Source organism: Wasmannia auropunctata, unplaced genomic scaffold (assembly GCF_000956235.1).
Source record: "Wasmannia auropunctata unplaced genomic scaffold, wasmannia.A_1.0 LD335861.1, whole genome shotgun sequence".
NCBI classification, from domain to species: domain Eukaryota; kingdom Metazoa; phylum Arthropoda; class Insecta; order Hymenoptera; family Formicidae; genus Wasmannia; species Wasmannia auropunctata.
The window spans coordinates 49,085-74,075 of NW_012027029.1; the positions used below are offsets into that span (position 1 = coordinate 49,085).

Genomic DNA, 24,991 nt, shown 5'->3' on the forward strand with positions numbered 1-24,991 from the left:
CAAAGTAAGTTGTTATTTTCTTACAACTTATACATGCTTGCAATTTGTACATACATCAGGTACAGATCTTTTCTATACCTAATAAGTGTATAATGTATATAGTATATAATTATATATATTTATTTAATAAGAAATTCCATGAGATCACTGATATCCATATGTAATACATCTTACAAGTTTTATTCGTAAGTTCGTTAAACCTTTGTTGCATTTTTTGCTTCGCGAATCTCTAAAAGAAGAAAAAATTAACGATAAGGTTTATATTTCGGCCGCGAAAGGTTGAACGTGAACTATCACACAGCATTTGATTTACTGGTAAGTCGATTAACACAAATGATGCAAAGAGACGCATCCACGAGAAATACCTGCGAATAGTTTGGCAAATAACGCGTGGAGGAATTACGACATACGTTCGCTCCACCACGTACGACACGTGGAGCATTATTGATCGTTGCCAGAATAGAAAGACAAGATGTATATGTATAATATATAAGTTTGTATGACCCCCGTAGCACACAGATAACCAGTGAGATGTCACATACCGTTGATACATTGTGCATCTCGCTGGCTAGCGGATCGTCATTAGTGTCTACTGAATGGCTCAAATAAAGCATTTCGACGCTTGCAGTTGATTTATAATAGACTCATATACTACTCAACACATATATTTTGAAGATTTTATTTTTACGTTAAAAAATTGGGGTGAGTGACACTTTTTAAACATTATTTTACAAATATTTTGATAGATTTTTTTAGAATTATTATGTTATAAATAAAATAACTCTTATAGCACAATATATTGCTCTACTTATGTGTACTTTATTCAATTTATATTTAATTGTAAATATATAGATGTCTTTTTTCTCTTTTTGTGATATAGTAATTAAACTATATTTATTGGATTACAATAAATATATCAGATTATTTCTAAAAGTTATAATATACTATATTAAAATAATATTATTGCTTAATCTTAATTATCATAAATCTATCCAAAATACATAGCTAAAATTTTATTCTATTATAAATATTCTATTATATAATTTGACATTATGCATATCGATAGCTTTTTCATACTTTAAATATTTCAATTCTTACAAATAAATATAATAATTTTATAAAGCAGATATATACTAAAATATGATTATTATAACAACGCAATAAAAATTATTCTGTAACGTATCACTAAAAAAACGAAACATCAATCTTCTTTATTCCATAAAGATGATCATTTGTTTTATGCAAATAAATTTCATTTCTATAATTATAAAAAGGACTTTTTGTAGCATTTGATATAAAACGGAGGACGTAGTCAATTTTCCTTACATTTAATACAACTACGATTAGTACAATTTTCCTGTTTTCATAAATAAAGGTGATGACTTCGTAGTGCAAATAATGATTAAAGTCTTATTATTAGTTTCTACAATAATTTTATGATGTCTCACTTTAATCGAGGAGAGCTCTCTCACTTCCAAAATAAAGATATGATAATTTCACGAGTAATCAAACGATACTTAAATTTCATTACTAGCCACGGTTACTCTGTGACACCCCGCTAAATCGAGACAATCTTTCCGTCCCCGTAAACGAAGACGATAATTGCACGCGGCAGACAGCATCAGCGATGCGATGCCAGCAACAACGGCGGCGGCGGCGGCGGTGGCGGCGGCGGCGCGATAGAGTAGTACGCGTCGGGTGACCGACCTTTACGTAACGCGCGGCTGTTTGCGCCGCGCCGCGCGCCGTCGGCATGGGTGACGTCTACTCCGCTGTAACGACGATGCGTCGACCGTTGCAGCGGTTGCAGCTGCACCGGCGCGGCTCAGTCCGCGCGACGCGTTCGCGATGTGGCGCGGCGCGGCGCGGCCGTTTATGCCGTATTCTTTCCCTTCCCGCCTTTCGCTTCTCCCTTCGTGGTTGGCTAACGGCCGGCGGCTGGCCGGATGCAGTTACATCGCGCGCTCCGCATGCAACTCGGAGGAAGACCGTCGCAATATCTCCACATTCGTAAATTGGGCCGCCGCATCGCACGGAAATTAGATGATTTAATGCGCTAGAAATAATTGATTGATTTTTTTTAGGCGACTTTTACCGCCTGAAAAAGTAGGGATAATACCTATGTCGGTAAAATCTTGAAAATAAAACCTCTGTTATTTTGTTTTTTTTTATTAAGTAAATGTAAAAAAGGAAATTCTCTATCGGAGAATATACTGAGAAAAAAAATTTGTTGAAAAACGCAAAATTTGTTTCATTTTACCAAAATATTTAGTCCGATACGTTCGACTAAACGTTACTACGATGACACAAAATAATTCGTTACTATTAGAAACAAAATACTATTTTTTAAACTATTACTACTATTTTTTAAACTAAACTATTTTATTTCAACAAAAATTTATCGTATTCAGCTCAATCGTTCTATTAAAAATACATACTATTTATTATCCCCATCAGCATCGTTTAGTCAGTTCGATACTTGGAATTTAAATAAATATATTACTTGGATAACTAAATATAATAACATGTAAACACAAATAAATACTACTAGTCTTTCGAACAAAATAATTTAATTGAGTTGGTTTAGTTAATTCTTAATTTAAAAATTTTGATAGTTGACATGAATGAACTATACCTTTCTTTGTGCAACTAAAGAATTGTTGAATTAACTATTGAATCAAACAACTATACAAATTTAATTCGTACAATCAATTATTTTCTTAGTGTAGGTATAAATAACTGTTTTTATATGATAAATTACATAATATCAGTTATATCCTATAAGTTTCATATACATGAAGATATGAATAAGTATAAATGTTTAACAGAATTTTATTCAAACATTATATATATATATATATACCAGATCGCATACAATGATATAAGTTCGCGAAATAGGTCAACGACGGTCATAGCAGGATCTTAGTACTCACTAAAATTTTATGTTACATTTTATGTTACATTTTAGTTATGTTTTACATTTTTCTAGTTCTATAAACTGCGTACCGTTACTTTCGGTCTCGATGCAGTTCTTGATTGACCAGAAATAATAATATCACACTATTAAATTGTAATAATCAATAATACTAATGCTACAAGCATCTCAGAAGATTCTTCCCTCTACCCAACGTGATGTGAGAATACTGTAAAGAAATTTTGCTACGACAGAAGAATTTCATTCAGTTTTACTATTTTTATGCAAAATTTATCAATCATTAAACTATTTACATTTATTAATTATTATAAATTGGTATTAATTTTTTCAATGAATATTTAATACATTTAATTTATTTCTTTTACACTTTACTTTAAAAAATCGGGACTTAATTCGCGCTTTAATAGGTAAACGTGTAACTTTAAAAGTAGAATGAATACGAAGAAAGAGAAAAGAGAATGAGAGAGAGATTGATTTTCCGTCACATATTCTGTCACGTGATCTTCTGTCACATATTAAGAAGAGAGAGAGAGAGAGAGAGATTGCTTAATAATAAGAAATTTACTAATTTATCACACTCACGATCCGTGAAGACTAAACAACCCGTACATTCTTAATCTCTTGACACGCTATCTGTCACGATTCCAATTCTCGGGAATGCCGGGAATGCACAAGCTCGACAGCATGTGCAGCAACAGTTCTTGCTCCGATTTTCACGTGAGCGCTTTACAAGAGTATACGCTCCATATGACGCTTCGTTAACTCGGTTCTCGAACTCGGCACTGGCAAGTCCCTCTCCTCTTCTCTCTTTTTCCCTCGTTCCGTACCGCTCGTCTTCTTTCCAACGAAGGTCAGCAGCCGTCTGTCGCGCCTGGTTGCGCACACGGCATCGAACCTTTCGGCGTGCGTCAGTGCATCTCCTCGTGCAATTTAGGAATCTGTTAGGCACGACAAAACTATATTTAATCTTTTAGAATAACAGCCTGACTGACTTCGTTTTAAAATTGCAAAGTTTCATTAATTTCTATCTTGGTGCTAATAAATACCGAAAATTCGAAAATACTACTTCTTAATAGCGTAGATATCTTTGAATTTTTTTCTTGTATATTTGCGATTTAAGACACACCAAGAAATTATGTTGGATAAATTAGCGCATTATAATCTGAAGATAAAAAAGTGATTACGTAATTGTTTTATTATTAACGCTGACTATTTAAGAATTTTATTAAAAGAGATTCATAACATTCTTTTACCAATAAATTCAAGATTTTATGAGATTCTTAAAATATATTATAGAATAAGAAATTTATATGTCTACACAGACTGGGTTTCATTCGTGTTTTTATGTTTAAAATATCAAAAGTTCAGATACTCAAAGAATACAAAAGTTTTATCCTGACTACATTTTTGAAAGAAACAACTCTATTCATTTAATAAGTGCTTGTCGCACAATCGATTAGGATTTATTGATTTAGGTATGGTCTGAATGAGAGATCGTAGGAAGTACACGTTCTAATGATCGGGTCGATTGCCCGCGGTGAGCAAGCGATTGATCATCCGAGGCGGACCTTGGCATTCGATCGTACAGACAGGAAGAGCGTTTTTTACAGCGTATTCGAAGAATGATTGCACTAATGAATGAACTTGTTCATCGGTATCCCGTTGCATTTCTTGTAGCTTAGCATTGATGCGGAAAATTACGTTCCTTTGCACGCATTTAATCGTGCATGAGTATTTATATAATCGACGCAATCGGAAACACTTGCCTTCTCGATTAATTGTCTATGACTTATCACGGTGTGTATCGGTATATACATAGCAACTTTATCAGTAATAATAGCGCCGAAAATATAAATAGAAGTAGTATGAATCCCAAATTTAATATTTATATATTTATATATATTTTATACGATCATAAAATTAATTTTTTCATTTAAAAGGAATTTATGAGGCAAATTTAGTATTCTCAAAAATTTGTGTTTTTATTTTACCTTAAGAGATTATACGAGGGCAAGTCAATAAGTTTTTAGAAAATCTGTTAGAGAGCACTCGCAGTGTCATGTCACATTACTTTTTGACAAGTAGCATCTTTCAGCTGATTAATATAAAATTTTGAGCGGAATTCATCGCATGGTTTCATTTCTGTAGACGATTAAAGCGAACAATCGTTGTATTTTTTGCAAAATGGAAAAAAAACGAGTTTTGTGCAGTGATCAAACATTTACTCAAACAAAGCCGAGTTGGATAATGTTTATAGCACATTTGCACCAACGTTTGCGACTGTATACAATTGGGTGAATGAATTTAAACGTGGTTGTACATACATCCATATGTGATGCACCTCGTTCGGGACGTCCAATTGAGGCTGCTACGCCAGAAATCATCGATAAAGTCCACGATATTGTTTTAACTGATCGACGAGTGGAAGTGCGCGAGCTTGTTGAGGCCACAGGCATATCACATGGCATAGTGATTTTAATTTTACACGAACAATTGGGTATGAAAAAGCTATCGGCAAAATGGGTGCCGCGTTTGCTCACTGTGGACCATAAGCGCGACTCCTGCACCGATGGCCAAATTCAACGAATTCCGCTACGAATTGCTTCCCCTTCCAGCATATTCGTCAGATTTAGTCCCCTACGACTATTTCCTGTTTTTAAACCTGAAGAAATGGTTCGGAGGAAAGAGATTCACCACCAGAGAGCAGCTCACCGCCGAAACAGAGGCTTATTTTGAAGGGTGGACAAATCATATTATTCGGACGGCTCGAAAAATTTGGAGAATCGTTGGATCAAATGTATCGAGCTGAAAGGAGACTATGTTGAAAAATAAAAATTAATCGATAAAAAAATGTGTTTTATTATGTTTTTTTAAAAACTTATTGACTTGCCCTCGTATATAATACCTATTAACCTTCAAATGGTACAAGAGTGCGAATTTGCACCGCGAAAATTTTCGAATTGCTGAGATTTGCACAGAGATATCTGTCGCGGCTATTCGCCGGCTAGCCGCGGCAACAGTTCCATTAGTGAGTGCTCGAAAGAAGTGTACCATTTGAAGGTTAATTAAGATAAAACATAATAATTTCTTTAATTTGATCTAAAAATATATATATATATTTTTTTATTTTTTTCTAAAAATTGTATTTAAATTGTAAGTTTAAAGCTTAAGTTTAACTGAAAAGTGGCACACTGATTTAATAATAATATTGGTAAAATAAATTGCAAACACGATACTAATAAATTTAAAGGAATTACACATGTAATTCAACAATAACGGGATTTTTCAGACATACGAGTAAGAGGCTCATACAACGATAGTTTGCGTAGTGATTAGGTTTTTTCGTGTCTTTAAATTCAAACGTCGCCACATTCAAAGATAAGTTACAAAAGTCGGCTTATGGGGACCGCTCTTTGTATTTGTTCAGTATGTCAAATGTTTGAGATTCTTCTAACATCACAGCTTCACAGTATGATTCTAAGACTAATTGTAAGTATATCATTAATGAGCGTTTAATACGTTGTCCTGCTTCTTATTTATCCTGGGGATAGATGCTCATGCAGAGACAAAATAAGGCAATTATATAAGTCGCCGTTGCATTGAGAGCAAATTGTAAATTGCTCTCAGTGTTGTTATTTATTGGGGTGAAACTTTTTAAAACAAATTATCTTTTGTTACAAAATATTTACGTGTTTTTAAAATAGTTATTTAGAAAATATCTTGCAAGTAATCCAAAATATTTAGCATTATAATCTTAATATATTTAAAATATAATATGAATCACATTAATATTAAAAGGAAGTGAAAATTGCAAACATTAACCATTAATTAACCTTTAATAATCTTCTTTGACTCTTTGTCATTTCATTATTTTAATTTTTATCTATATATATTCACATGCAAAAAAACGAGCCGCTGTGATACAAGTTATAAAGATCCATTTTTTTGCGTGTAAATATAAACATTATATATTCTTTTCTTTATAAACTTGTTATCCTTACACAAAAATCTGAAAGTCTATATAATTAACTTTTTTTACATAATCTCTTTAAAAATCGATATTGGATACTCTCTTTTATCGTAGATAACAAAAGAAAATTCGTCTTATACGTTTTTACAACTTTTCGCTCACCCCAAAAAAATGTTCTACTTATAAGCAGGTAATTCCTTTAAGCATTTCCTCTAAGCAAAAAAATTTTACATGAAGCATACTCCTCAGCTATAACGTGTATTTATCTATAAAGAAGTGGACTATGCGCTATAATCAAGAATAAATTTTCATAGTAATTCGATATTCCTCTACATTTTAGAATATATACTCATAGTAATTTGATATTCCTCTACATTTTAGATTATCTTCTTGAGACATATATAAGAGGAAAATCTTTTAGCATTAAGAGGGTACCGCTAAAGGATAGAATATTTTTTTTGGGCGCTACAGTTTCATTTCATTTAAAATCTAATAATTAAACTTTATATATAAGTATAAACAAATTTAGAAAAACTTAATAATTTAAATTTTATATTAATTTCAAATAATTAAAATTTTCAGAATGTTGAAATTTGGAAAGTTGATGACGTATGATAAAATTTACTTGAGCTTACAATTAAAGTGCATTCCTTTTCTAATTTATTTTATCGTGGAGCATAAAAAAATCTCGATGAGATGCCACTTTTAGCGTTAGCGATTCGCGACACTGACGTGAGCGTTGGAAATTTTCTCCGTCCAAGCAAGGGACTTCAGCCGCGGAGGCAATGACATTGCTCACAATGCCGGGATGCGCCGCCCGCCGTCGCCGCCTGCATCGGCCGATGGCATCGTCCGCGGTCGCTTCTATGAAATGTGCTTGGCCGGAAATAACCAGCGCTTTTTTTGCGAAACGAATCTCCACGAAATTAAACAAGTCCAGACTGCTATAATCGTAAAACAAAAACTTGTAGACTGTTCAGAATTTATACACGACGATATTCATAAGTGCATTCTTATGCAAAATATGTACCGAGGTATCGTCAGTGATGCAATGCTCTTTCAAATGCTCGTTTGATCCGTTTAAATGTCAAACATGCGTGTAGTGTTATTGCATCTCGCAGTAAATATGTAAATTCATAAATAAAAGTCAAATCAAATATATGCAATTATTAGTTCATTTGCAAAATGTCTGGCTATGCATCTCCATTGTTCCATGTGGAATGCATGAATCATAATACCAGTCGCCAGTTATGACATCATTCGTTGACGTCGATCACAAACCTGCTCGGCTTTTAAAACATTTTAGGATAGAATAAATTTATTCCGATTATTTCTTGATTCGCACAAAGAACAAAACCCCCAGGGCGTTTCAAACTAAAATTCGTTCGCCATTCAATAGGTATTTTACGAGCCTGTTTTTTTATGTTTCAGCACCGAATAGTCCGCTCCACCTTAGCAACAGGGCTCACGTCTTACTCCTGTTGAATAGGCCTTTAGCCGCTCTCACGGACGCTGATCATGCAGTTAGATTGCGGCCAGACTGGGGCAAGGTGAGGAAAGACAGGACCAAAGCCTACATATACATATAATCGGTGCATGTATTAGGCATGTCTGCATTAAATCAAAATGCATATGTTTCGATTTAGTAATTTTTATCTAATTTAAAGGGGGATAAAATGTTCTCTAATTAAAATAAAAAATAGAATATTCAAAAATTTATTATCTTTATTTTAACCTTTAATTTATTAATTTGTGATATACGTAGAATATATTGCAATATATATATCTTAATTTTATTAACATCTTACGTATAATAATACAAATTTTATTGCGATCTTATTATATAAACTATTATAAACTATATAACTTATTTTATTATGTTTATATATTATTATATAAATATAAAAACTATTATATAAAAATTGTTATATAAATTATATAACTACTATTATTATAAATTATATAACTTATTATTATTATGTTTATATGTTATATAAATATATAAACTATTATTTAAAAATTGTTATTAAATAAAAATATTGTAATTATTAAATTAACACATAAATTTATTTGTTTTTATAATATAAAATATAATATTTTTAATTTTTGTAATATTTTAATATTAATATATTTTTATTTTGTATCTTTAGGGACACTATAGAAGAGGGATTGCTTTGTCGGCGCTTGGAAGACACGAAGAAGCGCTCTATGCTCTTTGCATTAGCGTGGCCATTGACAAAAATCCACAAGCGGTACGCCATGAGTTGACCAAAGTACGTTCTACCGATGCTTTTTAATTTTTATATAAAAATTACCAAAAGTAGCCTATTATCAAAACATAGAAGTTAATAAAATATTTGTTCCAATCGCAAAATGTGATTTGTTATATAAGTTTGGATAACTAAAATTAGAATATTCGAAATTAATGGACTATGTACAGCGTTGATTAGCCTCCAATAAATCGAATTGCGCACGCACAGTTTTCCGGTGATTAAAAATTAAATTAAACTCGATTGATTTCGAACTCAAGTCGAGATTCAAATTGAGTTACACAAGTTCATGTTCATTTAGTTCTCGTAACATTCCTATAAATCGTTAAGCAGGGAGCACAGATTTTTGCATAACGCTGCATAACGCACAAGACATAATGCATAAGAAAAACAACCAATTAGAGTCCTTCATTTCATACTCTGATTGGTTGATTCTCTTATGCCTTATGTCTTCTGCGTTATTCAAAAGTCTGTGCTCCCGCCTTTAGAACGAGTCCTTGAACGAAAGGATAAGGTGAACTATAGCTCGATCATGGGTAAAGAAATCTGCGTTCCTCGCGGGATAATCGCTATCGCGCGACTGATGGAATGCATCGCGGGGAACCGAGAATGCATCCGTCTCTATTCGCAGAGCATCACACACAACACAAAAGAAATGCGCGCCGCGACGTTTCCGGTACGACTGCTGCCTGCCGCGCAGCCTTAATGACTCGGTGCGATGGTCGTCAGGTGAGTGACCCGCACGCCAGGGGCAACGATAACCACATACGCGCGGCGCAGCGAGCGAAACCGATGCTGCTCTCGCAGAGCAAATGTGCCGTTTCCACGTGTTGTTTCACGCGACGCGACGGCTAAGGCTCGCGACGGCGGCGTCGATATATCGATCTTCCACCGTGTGACGCACGGCCCCGCCGCGCCGCTGCGTTCTCCGCCCTCTCGTGCATAATGCAAAATGCTTCTCTTCTACGTCGAATTTTTGAAAACATTTCTTATTCCCATCTTTCTGGAATATCTCTTATTCGTTGATCTGTCAATTTCTTATGTCATGAAATACAAGTAACTGCATCTCATTACATCTTCTGTCCACGCAAAACGCGGAGATATTTTCTCACATAAAGATTCATATTTTAGGTTACTCTGAAATTTTTCAGTATTGCGAAAACGAATACAACTGAAATGTCAATTTATTGCAAAGCTTATGTCCGAGCTATCAAATGTCGTATTTCAAATTGATATTTGACATTGAGGCTGCTCGATCGACGTTAAGTTTCGCAATGTTGCGTCACACGCGAATATCTGTGAAGCCCGAGATGCGATTATGTATAGTAACAATCGATGAATATTAAATAATTCAATGCGACAATTGCTCGCGTCGAATTTTGATGTTAAATAATTTAAAAAACGGAGCGTATTGAATTTTCGAGCATATTACGGCGATTACATAAGCAAGCGCCCGATGGCAGAATCATTGATGCAAGCTGCACCGCCACTTATATAAGACCCAGGGAATCATTCTTTCCCGTGCCGCTGAATCCATCGGTTAGGTCCGCATTATGGAAGGCGCACTTTTACTTTCATCGTCCGAAAACGTCTCGGATTACTCAACCGTGTTATTTCATGCGTTAATCGCGCCGATTTAGCGACCAGCTGAATACTACACAGTCGATCTTGCAATTAGAAGCATCTCATATATAGGACACGTCAAGAAAGAAATACGTGCTACTGATGAAACAAGTGGAATTTGTTTGTCGCTATTCGTTGAAATCCTTATATGATATAGTCCATTAATTTTGAACATTGATTCTTTATGTTAGAATGTTTTGCAACGTCAATTCAGAAAAAATTTTACCTCTTGCTAAATCTCTTTGTAGCAAAAGAGGATATTTTAAAGTTACTTCAACGCACATTAATCTTTCTCACATATTTTATTCATGTTTATTATATAAAACCATATTACATTTAATTGAATTTAAAAATTTGACAATTTTCTGTAAGTTTTAATAATTAAATAATCAACATTTACATCTTTTTTAAGTTGATTATTTCGTTACAAAGTAATATTAATAAAATTATAAATATAAATTAAGTAAACTTATCTCTTAGATTTAATTATATTTTGTTTTATAATATCTCGTTAAAACATTGCTGTTAATAACGGTGCTTAGAATTATAAGTTTGCTTTGAAAAGCAATCAATTCAGATAATTGCCAGTCGTTTTGCATTCAAATTTATTCGATTGATACACGTATTACCAAGTTCGTGGTCGTGTGTTGCAGATTCTGCACAGAGTGCTGTCGCCTAAGGTATATCGGCAGAGTGTCCTGTCATCACGCACGCCATACAGTTTAACGAAGAGCACGTCACGCATGAGGAATCGTCATCAGCTAATAAATCCCAACCGCAGCCGATGCGTTGCCCTGAACAGGTCCGATTGCGAGGACAACAGCAGCGGCGAAGAAGAATTCACACAGGTGCTTTCCTCGAAGATTATCCTGATTTTATGCTTGTTAGATATTTCTTATGCTTGATAAAAAAAGGATATTAGATTATATGTCATTCGACACAAGCATTTAGAGAATGTGATAAGCGACTATTAGACACTGTGTCGATTAGACATTCAGTGGCTGTTACTATCATTAATATAGTATCATTAGAAGTAAAAAAGTATAATATCTTTGACAGCATTATTGTTATTATTAACAGTCTCAGACAGTACAAAATATAAAATTGACGCATAAGACATCTTTAAGACGTCTTTTTTAAATGTCTTTTAGATACTTCTGCGAGAACTACCTAAAGATGTCTAAAAGATGACTAAAAGACGTCTTATGCGTCGATTTTAGACTTTGTATTGTCTAGGAATAAAATAAGTTGTATTGCCTTCTTTTTTATTATTTGTTTATATTCTATTTATATTCTATTTATATTATATTGTAGTATATTTTTACTTTCATTATTAATCTTTAATCAGCTGTTCAGATTTTTTACACGATTATCCCAGACTTAATTACTCACTTTATTCGTTTCGGTTCACAGACAATAAACAGAAGAATTCGGTCCTCCATTGTGCCACAAATCAACACGAAACTACAAGCGAGTTTGAATCGTGTATATCAGGATATAGAAAAATTGAAAAGTATTATCACCCGCCGATACACGCGCACTTCTTTTATAATCGCAAAAATATCTTAAGACGACGTTACTTGCAGGAATCGAACCGAGACCCGCCGAAATCCTCTTGCCAACTCTTTCCAGCAGCACGGCCGGAGAATTGGATTGCATCTTATGTTGCCGTCTGCTTTGGAAGCCCGTCACGACACCCTGCGGTCACACCTATTGCTGGATGTGCCTGGACCGCTGCCTGGATTACTCTTCGGCTTGTCCCTTGTGCGTCACGTCTTTGGCTGACGTAAGAAAACTTTCTACACAAATGTTAATTAATTTTATTTAAGTGTTCTGAATAATATTGCTATTCTCATCCAGCAATTTGATTTAATTATTAATACAACGATTTATTAGATTTTTATAATCCTTTTTTTTTCAAATTAGTATAAAAAGTTATAAATAGTTATAAGATAATTTAAACGGTAAATAATTAATTTTAATAAAAATATAATTAAAATTTTAAGATTTGAATTCAAGAATTTAGAACAATTTTAATTTCAAAATCAAGATCAAGTTTCAAAATACATGTAGAATTAATAAATTTTTAGAACAAAAAATTTCTCAGTTTTTTTCTCTTGTTCTATAAATTTCATTGCAACTGAATAAAATGGAATTATTTTTAAATTATTTAAATTTTTAGATTATTTAATTTTAAGAATAGTGTTAGTTACCTTTATTCGAAACTATATTAACCAGTCTTTTCTTTCTCTGCCATTACAGTCTTAATTTACATTTATATAACAGATGCATTGCACTTTTCTCCAATGAATGTACATCTTACAATTAGTTGCATCTAAGTTGCTCGTTATTCCTGAGTTCCTGATTTCAAAGAGCAGGAAAATACATTCGGGCGCGAAACACATTCCGCAACAACACCTGTCCATAAATGAGACATGATGCTTTCTAGCGGTTAACGACGACGCCGCAGATTGAAATGATTATTGTTTGCGGTCGTCGAAGCGGTTTGTCAAGAACTTCCGCGTTCGTAGCGTCATTACCGATCGTCTGTATTATATTTAATGACAACGATGTCAACGATGATCTTATGGTGCGCTCCTTGTTTTTTCATTCTATCTTCGCAATATATCGATGATTACGTTCGATTATTTAGAAATATTCTTCTTGCGACAATCTCTTTACTATTACATATAATTATCATTAATTATTTAGGACTCTAACAATAATATATAATTTGCATTGTTTTTTGGAATTGTTAAATTTTATTAAGTAATATAATTGTAAATATGAAAAATTTGCAAAATATGATTTTTAATAAAAAATTGAAAATTTTTTACATAAAAAATATTCTAGTACTAAAAGAAATAAACAAGCGTCTTTATTATACAGAAAGTAACAGATATCATAAAACAATAAACAAAACTTATTTTTTACTTCTCTATTTTTCATCTTAAATAAATTTACTATTACGTATCCACATAATACTCATGAACATACAAAATATACAAATCCCAATCAAGAATACTTATATTGTTTTATAAGATTTAATTGTTTTACTTGTTTGAAATTGGTATCATGAATGACATGGTTACACACGATTATTTAAGTTGTCTTATTAACTAATTATCTTCTTCTGCTTTCAGTATCTAGCCAGTAGTCAAAAAACTGTGACGGATTTTGTAGAGAAAGCGCTTAAAACAGTGGCGCCCGCGGAATATACCTCCAGAGCTGTGAGTCATCAGCTCGAACTGGTCCAAGGGCTTGGTCTTTTGGATAACGAACAAATCGCCGTTTTCATCTGCACGACAGCATTTCCCTGTGTTGCCTGTCCCTTGTTTGTCTACGAGCCTAGATACAGGCTGATGGTCAGAAGATGCGTGGATAGCGGCATACGCCAATTTGGGATCGCTGCGTGTCTCAACAAGGAGGCAACGGGTACGAAAAGGTATAGACGTTCGTTTTACAATAATTTCAATTTAAATTTGTTTATACACAATCGTGAATTAAATTAACATTGAAATGCATTATTTCAATTTTTAAATATTTAACTTTTTATTTATATTTCTTTTGATCAATCTTAATTTGTCATATTATCAGTTTCATTGCGAAAAAATAATTATATGAATATAAGAAATAGTAATTATTAAATAATATGCATTGCATGTAAAATAATGATTATTTAATATGTACGTGAATAGAAGAAAATTAATTTTCATTTTAGAATTTATGTACATAAGGGTGTCCCATGGAAAGTTGCTGAAACTAATCAATTGTCATTTTTAAACGCACATAAAGAATAGGAAAAATAAAATATCTTTCAATAGAGGATACTTAGCAGTTTTATGGAGTAAATCAGAAGTATTTTTATTATTTAATATATGTTTATAAAAATGTCAAGTGTTACGAATATTAAAGTATATATTTTTGAAATGCTAAATTCTGAAAGATATTTATTTCGGAAATTGAGAAAAGCAAAGGATAAGAAAACTAATTGTCAATCCTTTGTCAAAAAATAAATAAAGTTTGAAAAGAATTGTTGAAAGCTATTTTATTTTTCTTATTCTCTACGTGCGTTTAAAAATGGCAGCTTTACAGTTTCACTTGATTAGTTTCAGCATCTTCCCATGGGACACCGTGTATATGTATAATGCATGATTTATATGTAGTCTATACATCATATATACATCATATTATGTATATGTATAATGTGTATATGTATAATGCATGATTTATATGTAGTCTATACATCATATATACATCATATATACATCATATTATTATTAATGTATCTAAAAGAGATAAAGCTATTAAAAACTAATAATATGTTAATTCATTTTTTCAGATATGCGGAGTATGGAACTATCCTAGACATTCGAGATCGAGTATTGCTCAAAGATGGTTGCAGTATTCTTAGCACGGTTGGTGGTAGAAGATTCAGGGTTCTGTCTGGTGGAGAAAAGGATGGTTACGATACAGCACAGGTGGAATTTCTCAGGGATACCGTTGTACAAGAAGATCAATTATTGAATCTTTTGGAGCTTCATAATAAGGTAAAAATTGTACAAAACATTATTAATAAAATGTTAATCAATTATTCCGGCTGCAAAACTTATCATTTTATATTTGTTAGAATACAAAAAAGTATTAACTTATGATTTTAAACATTTCTGGATGCTTATTTTATAACTTTATTTAATCTTATTATATTAAGTTAAAGATTTACGTTTTTACTTAAATTTTTTAAAATCAGTATTCTCTCATTTGATAATATCTTATAATATCTCATAATAATATAATTGGTATAAAAACAAGAAGAAAGACTCAATTATACTTTTTGTGTCACGATGACAAAAATAGTTAATTTTTTAACAATTTAGCTAATTAATGGGAGCGGAATTCAGTTAACTTTTGTTATTTAGTTTGATCTTATTTTATTATTTAACGTTTGATCTTAATTGTTATTAACATATATTGATTGTGTCTTACAAAATTTTTTCTGACAATATTTAGAGTCAATATTATTAAGAAAATCAAGATTTAATGATGATAAATTTTTAAACTGGATAGCATTTTCTTTTTTTAAATAGAATGACCATCGTTCTATGTGTGATAATGAGCCAAAAAAAGAACACAATGATTAATTTTTTAGAAAATAGATCACGTGATTAAAAGACCATTCATATCTCATTATTCAACGTCAATTTTGATTACGTGTTAAATTGTAACTGAAATATTCACACTTTTCACGCGCGCGATAACAAGTCAAGCTAAAACGGCTCCTAAACGATTAATATTAACTAACAATATTCAATATTGCACAATATTATTCATGGAGGCAATATTGAGGATTTGGGCAATATATTGCTTGAAATAAAAAATTATTTAAAATGCACTGTGTAACATGTAAAATATTGATCTATCTGGGGGTACTAGTGAGCAATAAGATGCAAATTTAAGACGACCAATGTTTATTTTTAATGTTGTATAATATAAATACTTATAATGTAAGTATTTCAAACAACTTTTGATTTACACAACATATTGCCCAAACCTTCAATGTCTCCATCAATAATATTGAGCAATTAAATATTATTCAATAATATTAAAGTTTAGGAGCCGCTTTCGCTTGACTAGTTGATCGCGCGCGTGAAAAGTGTGTGAACATTCAGTTACAATTTAATTCTGACCAAAACGCTTTATATTTAATATTTTTAGCATATATATTTAAGTAAGCTATACATAAAATAGTTTACATTTGTTTTTCTGCATTTTGTTATTTTCGATAATTACAAAATAATTTTAAAAGATACAATCTTTATCAAAAAATACTACATGTCTATTATCTGTAAATATATAGTATTTTTTAATTACAAAAAGTCATATGATAAGGTAAACGTTCTAGAGTGACTTAACATGTATCTATATCCGGATACCTTATATATAAAACTTATTTATTATTAATCTCAAAATTTTTTATTATAACTTAATTGTAATTATTAAATATTATTTTTATAATTAAGTTTTGATATTGTAATAAAAAAAACCTTTTGAGATTAATAAATTTTGTGTAAGTGTCCGAACGTAGGTACTATTACACACACATGTCCGGTCATTGTGATATTTATCTTATACAAGATTGTTCCTGGCATGAAAATGTAGAGAAAAGTTCTCTTTATCATAAAATTTAATCATGCAGTTTAATCATAATAATTAATTATTTGAAAAATCGAAATTATATGGAAACTGTGTCAACGAGGCTAATTTATTCGCTCACAGGTACGGGCAAAGGGCCGAAGATGGTGGGACACAGTGTCGATCTCTCAGAAATCCGAAATCCAACGGGTGTTCGGACGTATGCCGGACACAGAGGAGGACTGGCCACGTCTACCGGACGGTCCGTCATGGGCATGGTGGCTGCTTGCGATTTTACCGTTGGGACCGCAGCTACAGGTGGGTATCCTGGGCACTACTAGCTTGGAGAAGCGACTACGAGCTATCGAGAAGACTCTCGATCACATGGAGCAAAGGCAACTGACAATCGCGGCTGCCCCGTCCGAGCAAACGACGACATCGTCGAGCATCTGCAGGGACGGAAGAGCAATTACGGAGACGGCGATGTCGGTCATTCAACAATCGTAGAGAGCAACGAAATACCTAACGCGATACCTTAGAAGCAACCGATGCCATTCTGTGGCCTGGAAATAGGATCGCGAACCTTGTATCTCGCATTCTGCGAAGAGTTTCAAGTAGCAAGAGACAGTAATCTTAAATAGATATAGAAATTATTTCCAAAATCTATAAAATTTATACTAAATGATTCTCCAATTTTATCGATAAAGTTTGATATGTCATTCGATAAAATCGGCTATGACATAATATCTGATTTTTTTCACAGACTGCAAGTCTTGAATACTGCATTTATTACGCCTATATCTACGATCTTATCCCATTCTGACGGGAGACATGACGTTTCTCTACAGCCATGTCACAGGAAGGCATTTTTGTCACTTACCTTCTAAGTTACTAATTTAATCGGTCGAATTTTTTCTACGTTGATCTCTCATTCATTGCTCCCGCGACGCGGTTCCCCTTCGATTGACCCTTCGACTCTACTCGACGTACAAAACATCTATAGAACGCGTGAAATCTATAGAAATTGGGACGCCTCGTATGAAAATTGGATCGATCAATTAGCGAACGCCTCTATTCTCTTTCGATTTCGTTCAACGGCAAGTTTTAAATGACTCCTTCTCTCTCTTCTTAGATCTAGCAAGGAAAGTTTGAAAGTATCCTTTCATCGATTTTGGTGACCTTTGAATATCTCTCTTATTTTTAACCAATTCTGCAGCATATTCGAAACTTATTAAAATCGATGAGATAAATTTCCAAACGTTTCCCAGTAAGTTAAGTTCCGATTCGAGCACCTTGCACCTCGTGCTCGTTAAATCTTCTACTGGGCGCCTTATCGATGAGACGACGAGAAGAAATGGATCCGTTTAAACTGTGAAGTGATAATAATAATAATAATAATAATAATAATAATAATAATATAATTATTATTAGTCTAACTTACAAATGCACAGAAATATCCTTCTCCGATTTGATAAATTTTAATGTTATATTTTATACCAAAGGTACATGTATTTTTTTATATGTACTTACATACTTTTATAGAATAAAACATCCTTTTGAAAAAATTGATAATTTTGTTTTGAAGCAAAATCGTCGAAACTTTGCAAAAAAACTAAAAAAATTTTAAACATACATTGAATAATTTCATGAGTACTTTATAGTAATGATAAAATTTTTTAAATTTTTTATTTTTTAAAATATTGTAGTATTTAACATTTTTTTATAATTTTGAAAATACTTTATTTTCGTGAGCGTTGGTGTGCACTTCGGATTAGTCATATTTAATTTTTCATATCTTGATACTACGATCTTATTACAAAGTGTATTCAAGTGTTATATGTAAATAACGTAAATATTCTAACTGTGCACGATAAAAACTTCCATGATTACAAATTCTCAAAATGTTTTTAAAATGTATTTGTTTTTATCATCATTATTTCATATTACGGGAGAGTATATAAATTACGAGCAAAATATGTATGAAGAATCAAACACATAGACAGGTATAGACAAGCGTTTGTAATTAATTCTTGAAAATAATATACTAAAAAATAACTTTATCATATATAATTGAATTTATATTTAAAAAATGTTAAGCAGTAAGGGATATATTTAAAAAAATATAAAATAAAAAGAATTTTTTAATAATTATTATAAAATTAAAACCATTCAATTTTTATTGAAAAGAATGTTTCTCCATCTTTTGTGATTTCGACGATATTTGCTTTGAAAGAAAATAATCGATTTGTTTCAAAAAGATGCTTTACTCCCTAAAAGTACATATAAAAGATATGTGTTTTTTATTTTGATTTAGAATACAACATATCAAAAAAAGTTCATCAAAGTCAGAGGACACCGCATTTCCTTGTTAAAAGAAATGAACAATATTTATTTCAACGTAATATATTATTTATAATATATAATTATATATAATTATACGAAATTAACATTATTACTTGATAGTTGATTTTTATTAATGTCACGAAATTAATTGCAAACAATTAATTTCTAGATAATATAAAAAGATTTTGATCACGTTGGTGACCAGTAACATATCTGAGAAACCGCTTTTCCTCGATAAGGCGGTCCAATTCTTTTTGCGCTATCGCAATATGCAAATCTGTTCTTCCAAAACGTTATATGGATATTTATTATGTATATCTATAAATATATATATATATATATATATATATATATATGTATACACACATTTTATGTATACACATTCGAATGCGTACGCGTGGTAACCGAGAAGTAAGTCATCCTTTTTAAATGTGTCATGATGCACAAATATTATTTTAGTGTAATGTACACATATCGAATAAAATATAAAATTTAATGAGATTTCGATATAATACATACGTATTCAACGATTTCTACATTATTAGCCAATTTAATCATTTCTATTATAACATTTCTATTATATGGATATACATATTTTCCAAAATTAGGAAAAGTTTACTTTTTGTTTTGATAATATTTAATGCGCATGTTAAGGGACTTACTTCCGTTACACGCTAGATGCATCGATATCTCTCGTGCACGAAAATTCGTCAGTGAGCGAGTGCACCAAGGAAGAAATTATATTGTTTATAGAAATATTAATTATTATGACACACAGGTCATCTATTTTGTATAATACATGTGTATGCGTATTGATACATGTAACCATAATTATGAGAATGTTTATATTGGTTACTCTATTAAAGTATTAAATTCCATTAGTTTCGTAAAAATATTGATCAATATAATTAAAAAAAAATGAAGATGGAATATGCATTACCGTTCAAAAGTTTGGAACATCACTAAATTTTGAAAAAAAAGTTTATAACTAACTTTATTTACTAACATTATAAATGTACAAAAGTTTATGTCATTTTAATTATAAATTTTAATTCAATAATGCACGTTCAAATATAAAAATTAGGGGAGACCGGGACTAAAAGTTCCGGGGGTAAATTGTACTGACGGTTATATCTTCAAAATGAAACGAGATAGCGTTGTGTTTTAAATTTTTTTGTCGCGTGAGTCGACGGCGCCACTCTGTCATTTTAGTAACGTCCGCAACAGTGAATCGTGTGGTTGTAAGAAAGACCTAGTCACCAGATAAGTCAATATTTTTCGATCATTATTTTTTGGTCTATTTCAATTACTTAACATCGATATCACTGATTATTTCGTCCTTATGAATCAAATAACATTTAAGAACATGTACGTTGCAATAGTGTTTATTAGATAATTTCAGTATATAAGTAGAATATTCTCACAAATTGCCACATGTGTCGATGGGGGCTAATTGTTACTGCATCTTGGGGCACATTGTTACCATAACAATTTGCCTTATTGCAAATGTATAAATAGTTCCTGCTGTGTTTTAAGATGCGAACATATAAACAAAAGACGGAAAGGGGTACTATTTCTATTGAAGTTATGAATAAAGCCGCTGAAGCCGTTGTAAAAGAAGATCAGAAGATAAAAATTGTTACTAGAAAATTCTATATCTGCATCACAAGACTCTGTCAAGATTTGTTGTCAAAAACCACAAGCTGGATTAGAGACCTCAGTAGATTACAAGAAAGTGAAATTAGTTTTTAATGAGGAATAAGAAAAAGTTGTGACAGGATATTTTTTGAAATGCTCAATCTATTTTGATCTTTTATTGCAAAAAGTAAAAAAATTAGCATATAAATGTGCGATAAAATTTAACTTTAAGAGCATTCCATCTTCTTGGCGCAAAAATAGTATGGCTGGGACTGATTGGCTAAGCGCTTTCTTTTAAAAAAAAAATCCGAAACTTTCAATAAGAACTTCTGAAGTAACAAGTTCTAATCGAGCTACTTCATTTAATATATTTTTATTAATCTGAATTTTAATAAACATGACTAAAAAATTAATAAATAAACATTATAAAATTGTTTTATTTTATTAAAAGGCAATCTTATTTCTCAGTAACAATTTACCTCAATGCGATAACAATTAGCCCCACAAAGGAGTAAAAAATTCCGCTTTGACAAGTCATAAATAAATGACTTTTTATGAAAAACCTACTACAATATATTAAATATAAGCTTAAAATCCTAAGATATAACAAATTTAACAATAAATTAGCCAATAGTGAAGAGAATAACTACATTACTTTCCCATTATTTTTCATATTTTCTCAAAATTGGAACTTTTAGCCCCGGTCTCTCTTACTATTTTTAAGAAAATAATTATATCTATAAAGAAAATTGTGTTTTTATCTACAAATTATAGAGTGTTCCAAACTTTTAAATGATAGTGTAAACAAGTAAATATTTATAATTTGTGCATCGAATGATTATAAATAAAATGTCAAGAGAAATTATTGTGAGTAGATGGAATTGAAAAATTTTTTATTAATTTTGCAACGTAATACATATGTCACATGCAACAACAATATTTTGTTACATTGTTGGTGCAATCGCTCTACGAACGTTTCACGAGTCTGCCGGTACAATCACGCGCGAAAGCGCGATTGTAGAAAGAAGTTTGATATCTGCGAAACAGGTTTATTCGAAATGCGCAAATATTCTCGAACGTGAACGAGACACTTCTCGGTTTTTCGACGTCGTTGCACGAAAATCACGGGAATTTTCCGGATCGGACAAATGATCGCCGTACTGATTTTACACAACAACGGCTGATTCGCGTGTCCCGCGACTCGAAATCCCGAAATCTTTTTATACTGCTTAGATTTATTCCGTCGCTCGTAAGATTTTTCGATTATGCTAGCACGTAATAATTTATTCATGCGGCTTTTCGTACCGTCGAGACACAGCAGTCGCCCGAGGAGCTAGAAATGTCATATCAACCGCGCAATCAAGTATTCGTGAGAAACACAGATAGGTATACGATTGTTGTTATTGATTATCGCAAGTAATTTTCTAATTAAATTTTTAATTGACCCTATTGATTATTATTGCACTTAAAAAGGCTTAACAAAAAGGAAATATTCTTTTTTTTAAAGAAAATTATATTTGTCAGCTTCTCTGTGGTTTATTAACTTGCTTGTTGTTTTAGGTATAAAATATTAATAAGAAATTTTTTTAAAATATTTTATTTTTTGTGAAATATTTTTTACAAATCATGTAGATATATTTTATATCAGCATATACATACATATATCGCAGTTAACTAAATTTGTCCATAATGATGATCTTTACAATATCAATCTCTTTAAGTGAATTAATAATTAGAAAAAGGATCAATCTGTATATATTATTTTAACATTTTTTAAACGTTGTTCAATTTGGGATACTGTATTATTTAAAAAAGAATATCAAAAGTTAATTATCTTCTTTTTAAAGATTTATATATTATAATCAGGATATCTTTAATTTTTAACAATTAATTTTTAGAAATAAAATTTTTAATTTTTCTATTATTTACTAATAATAATAAGATTTTATTATTAAGAGAAATTCAGTATTTGCATTTAACACTAAATGGGGCTGTCCGATTTTAGATCTTCAAATTAACCATGTAAATCTTGTAATTTTCAAATGATCATATTTAACATTAAATACAATATTAATACAGTCCTTGCTGTATTAACATTGTATTTAAGTATTAACATTGTATTTGAGAGACTGTCAAATTTCTCTTAAAGTACTGTTGATGCGATTATTACATATATGAATCTATCTCTGCACGATAATAATAGCGACAATCGTTACGAATTGGCGTATCTCAAGTACGTCCACTTTTGTGAAAGTATGAAAAGCATGGTAAAAAGTTTTTTAATTAATCGGGACATAACGCGGTACTTTGTCTCTGCGGCGACTCAAGTATGTGAGAAGCATCCTCTATCTAGATTTATATCCTATTCTCTAGACTTTTATGAAATTGTGAATCATGCATTGTGATATTACTATATAGCCTACCTTGTATATTGTTATTGCTACATTACTACTATACGTAATGCCACACGACTTTCCATTTTTACTTCGACATTTCTATATTTATCTTCATCTCTTCATATGAAAGATATTGTAATAAAATATCACGAAGTCAAATTTGTCTATGAGTTCCTTTCTGTCAGTGAGAAGAAATCTCGAATCACCTCGAATCACATCTCGAATCATGCTTGGCTTTTAAAATTTCGTACTTTCTGTATTCCTAAAAGATAAGATTATAAAAATATCTTGAAAAATATTCATTATATTGGTCTAAAAATTCTAAAAATTTTAATTCTTAATTTAAATAAATTTGGATTACAGTGTTTTTTAATTTATATTTTATTTATATACTGCAACTTAATATTTTAAATGAAAAAAAATGCGCTTTAATATGTGAAACATTAATTATTACACAATTATTATGACATTAGTTATCTATTTATATTATAATTGTCAAATTATACGCGTCTTTAATAAAATTGATTTTTAATTAAACATCCTTTTATAATAATTGGTATTATAATTTAAATGTAAAGATTGACAATGTGTGAAAACATTTAACTCATATTCAACATAAATACTGTCTGTTCAAAATGCAACACCCTATACGTTTCGATTCGATATGAACGTTATTCTGCATTAAGGAACCAACGAATTGCAGTGTTCAGATCAAACTTCCTCGACGCGACCCCGTCGAGTATGAGAAACAGGATCGAATACTTCATAAAGTATTCAGTTGCACCTCCACCCAGCAGAGACTATTACGGTCTAAAGATTTTTGAAGACGAGGTACTGACAAAATACATGTCATCCATTTTCTTCTAATAACCTTTTCATTCTTCAGGTAATTTTGTACTTATGGAGAATTTCTCACGGACCTCATAAAACACCAATCGTATATCGTGCCAAGCTTACTGAATTTGATCAAGAAAAATTCTTGCATAACGAAATACATCGTGGATTTGGTAAGACATTTCTTACAACAGAAATGCTAAATTCTATGACACATTTTATTAAAAATCTTATTCACTTTTATTTTTTATATTATTTTAAAATAATATGTTTTTAAAATTATTATTAATTATAGATACAATATAAAAGTCATATTATAATATAATATTAAAATTCAAATTTTATTAAAAATGATATATTTTTATTTGCATTATAATTTTGCTAAACTGCAATTTCCAATTACAGGAAAATATTTATTAAAATACGTAAACAATATTGCTAAAGGAAATAAAAATACTCTTTTAACATTACCAAAATCTTTAATTGAAAAAATATCAAAATATTTGGATTTCACAGATATAATAAAATTATCTTTATTATCACATGTCGCTTATGAGGTAAAAATATTATTAATAAGATTAATAATATTTTAATTTTCTATACTTTTTGCTCTCTGTCATTCTTTTTTAAGATGGTAAAAAACATGTAGTGTCTAAAAAGTACCAGGACATTTGAATATCATGGAAAATATAAGTTAAATTTTACAGAAAAATGTTTCAGACAAAAGTTGTAAGGGTTTAAAAATATCTATTTATTGATCTTATCAGTTTGACCTTGGGTGGTGTCGCTAAAGACAGGGTAAGATCACTTTAAATTTTTTCAACAAAACTCCCCATTTTTCATTACATAT

The 24,991-nt window shown here is 31.2% G+C and overlaps 2 protein-coding genes and 1 long non-coding RNA gene across 5 annotated transcripts in view; 2 read left to right on the forward strand and 1 right to left on the reverse strand.

Moving 5' to 3' along the window:
- Positions 1-17,465, forward strand: part of LOC105455737 (LON peptidase N-terminal domain and RING finger protein 3) — a 52,542-nt gene extending 35,077 nt beyond the window's left edge. Inside the window, exons 2-9 of the mRNA XM_011699275.1 lie at positions 8,337-8,455; positions 9,056-9,178; positions 11,452-11,646; positions 12,212-12,311; positions 12,385-12,584; positions 13,942-14,243; positions 15,141-15,348; positions 17,075-17,465. Coding sequence (XP_011697577.1) covers positions 8,337-8,455; positions 9,056-9,178; positions 11,452-11,646; positions 12,212-12,311; positions 12,385-12,584; positions 13,942-14,243; positions 15,141-15,348; positions 17,075-17,437 — 1,610 coding nt within the window. The 3' untranslated portion in view covers positions 17,438-17,465. The remainder of the gene's footprint in view (positions 1-8,336; positions 8,456-9,055; positions 9,179-11,451; positions 11,647-12,211; positions 12,312-12,384; positions 12,585-13,941; positions 14,244-15,140; positions 15,349-17,074) is intronic.
- On the reverse strand, positions 17,287-23,563 carry LOC105455735. Of its 3 annotated transcripts, XR_975151.1 has the most exons (4): positions 23,335-23,563; positions 17,811-18,299; positions 17,465-17,562; positions 17,287-17,379 (listed from the first exon to the last, which is right to left on the reverse strand). It is a non-coding gene; the product is annotated as an uncharacterized LOC105455735 (long non-coding RNA). The 3 variants fall into 3 exon arrangements; XR_975150.1 differs by having other exon boundaries at positions 17,465-18,299; XR_975152.1 differs by lacking the exon at positions 23,335-23,563 and adding an exon at positions 18,372-18,461 and having other exon boundaries at positions 17,465-18,299.
- Positions 23,564-23,993: 430 nt separating this feature from the next.
- Positions 23,994-24,698, forward strand: LOC105455738 (F-box only protein 36-like; the record flags this gene model as incomplete). Its single annotated transcript, XM_011699276.1, has 3 exons — positions 23,994-24,138; positions 24,194-24,314; positions 24,547-24,698. Coding segments are annotated over exons 1-3 (363 nt in total), but the record flags the coding sequence as incomplete, so codon positions are not given.
- Positions 24,699-24,991: the final 293 nt, after the last annotated feature.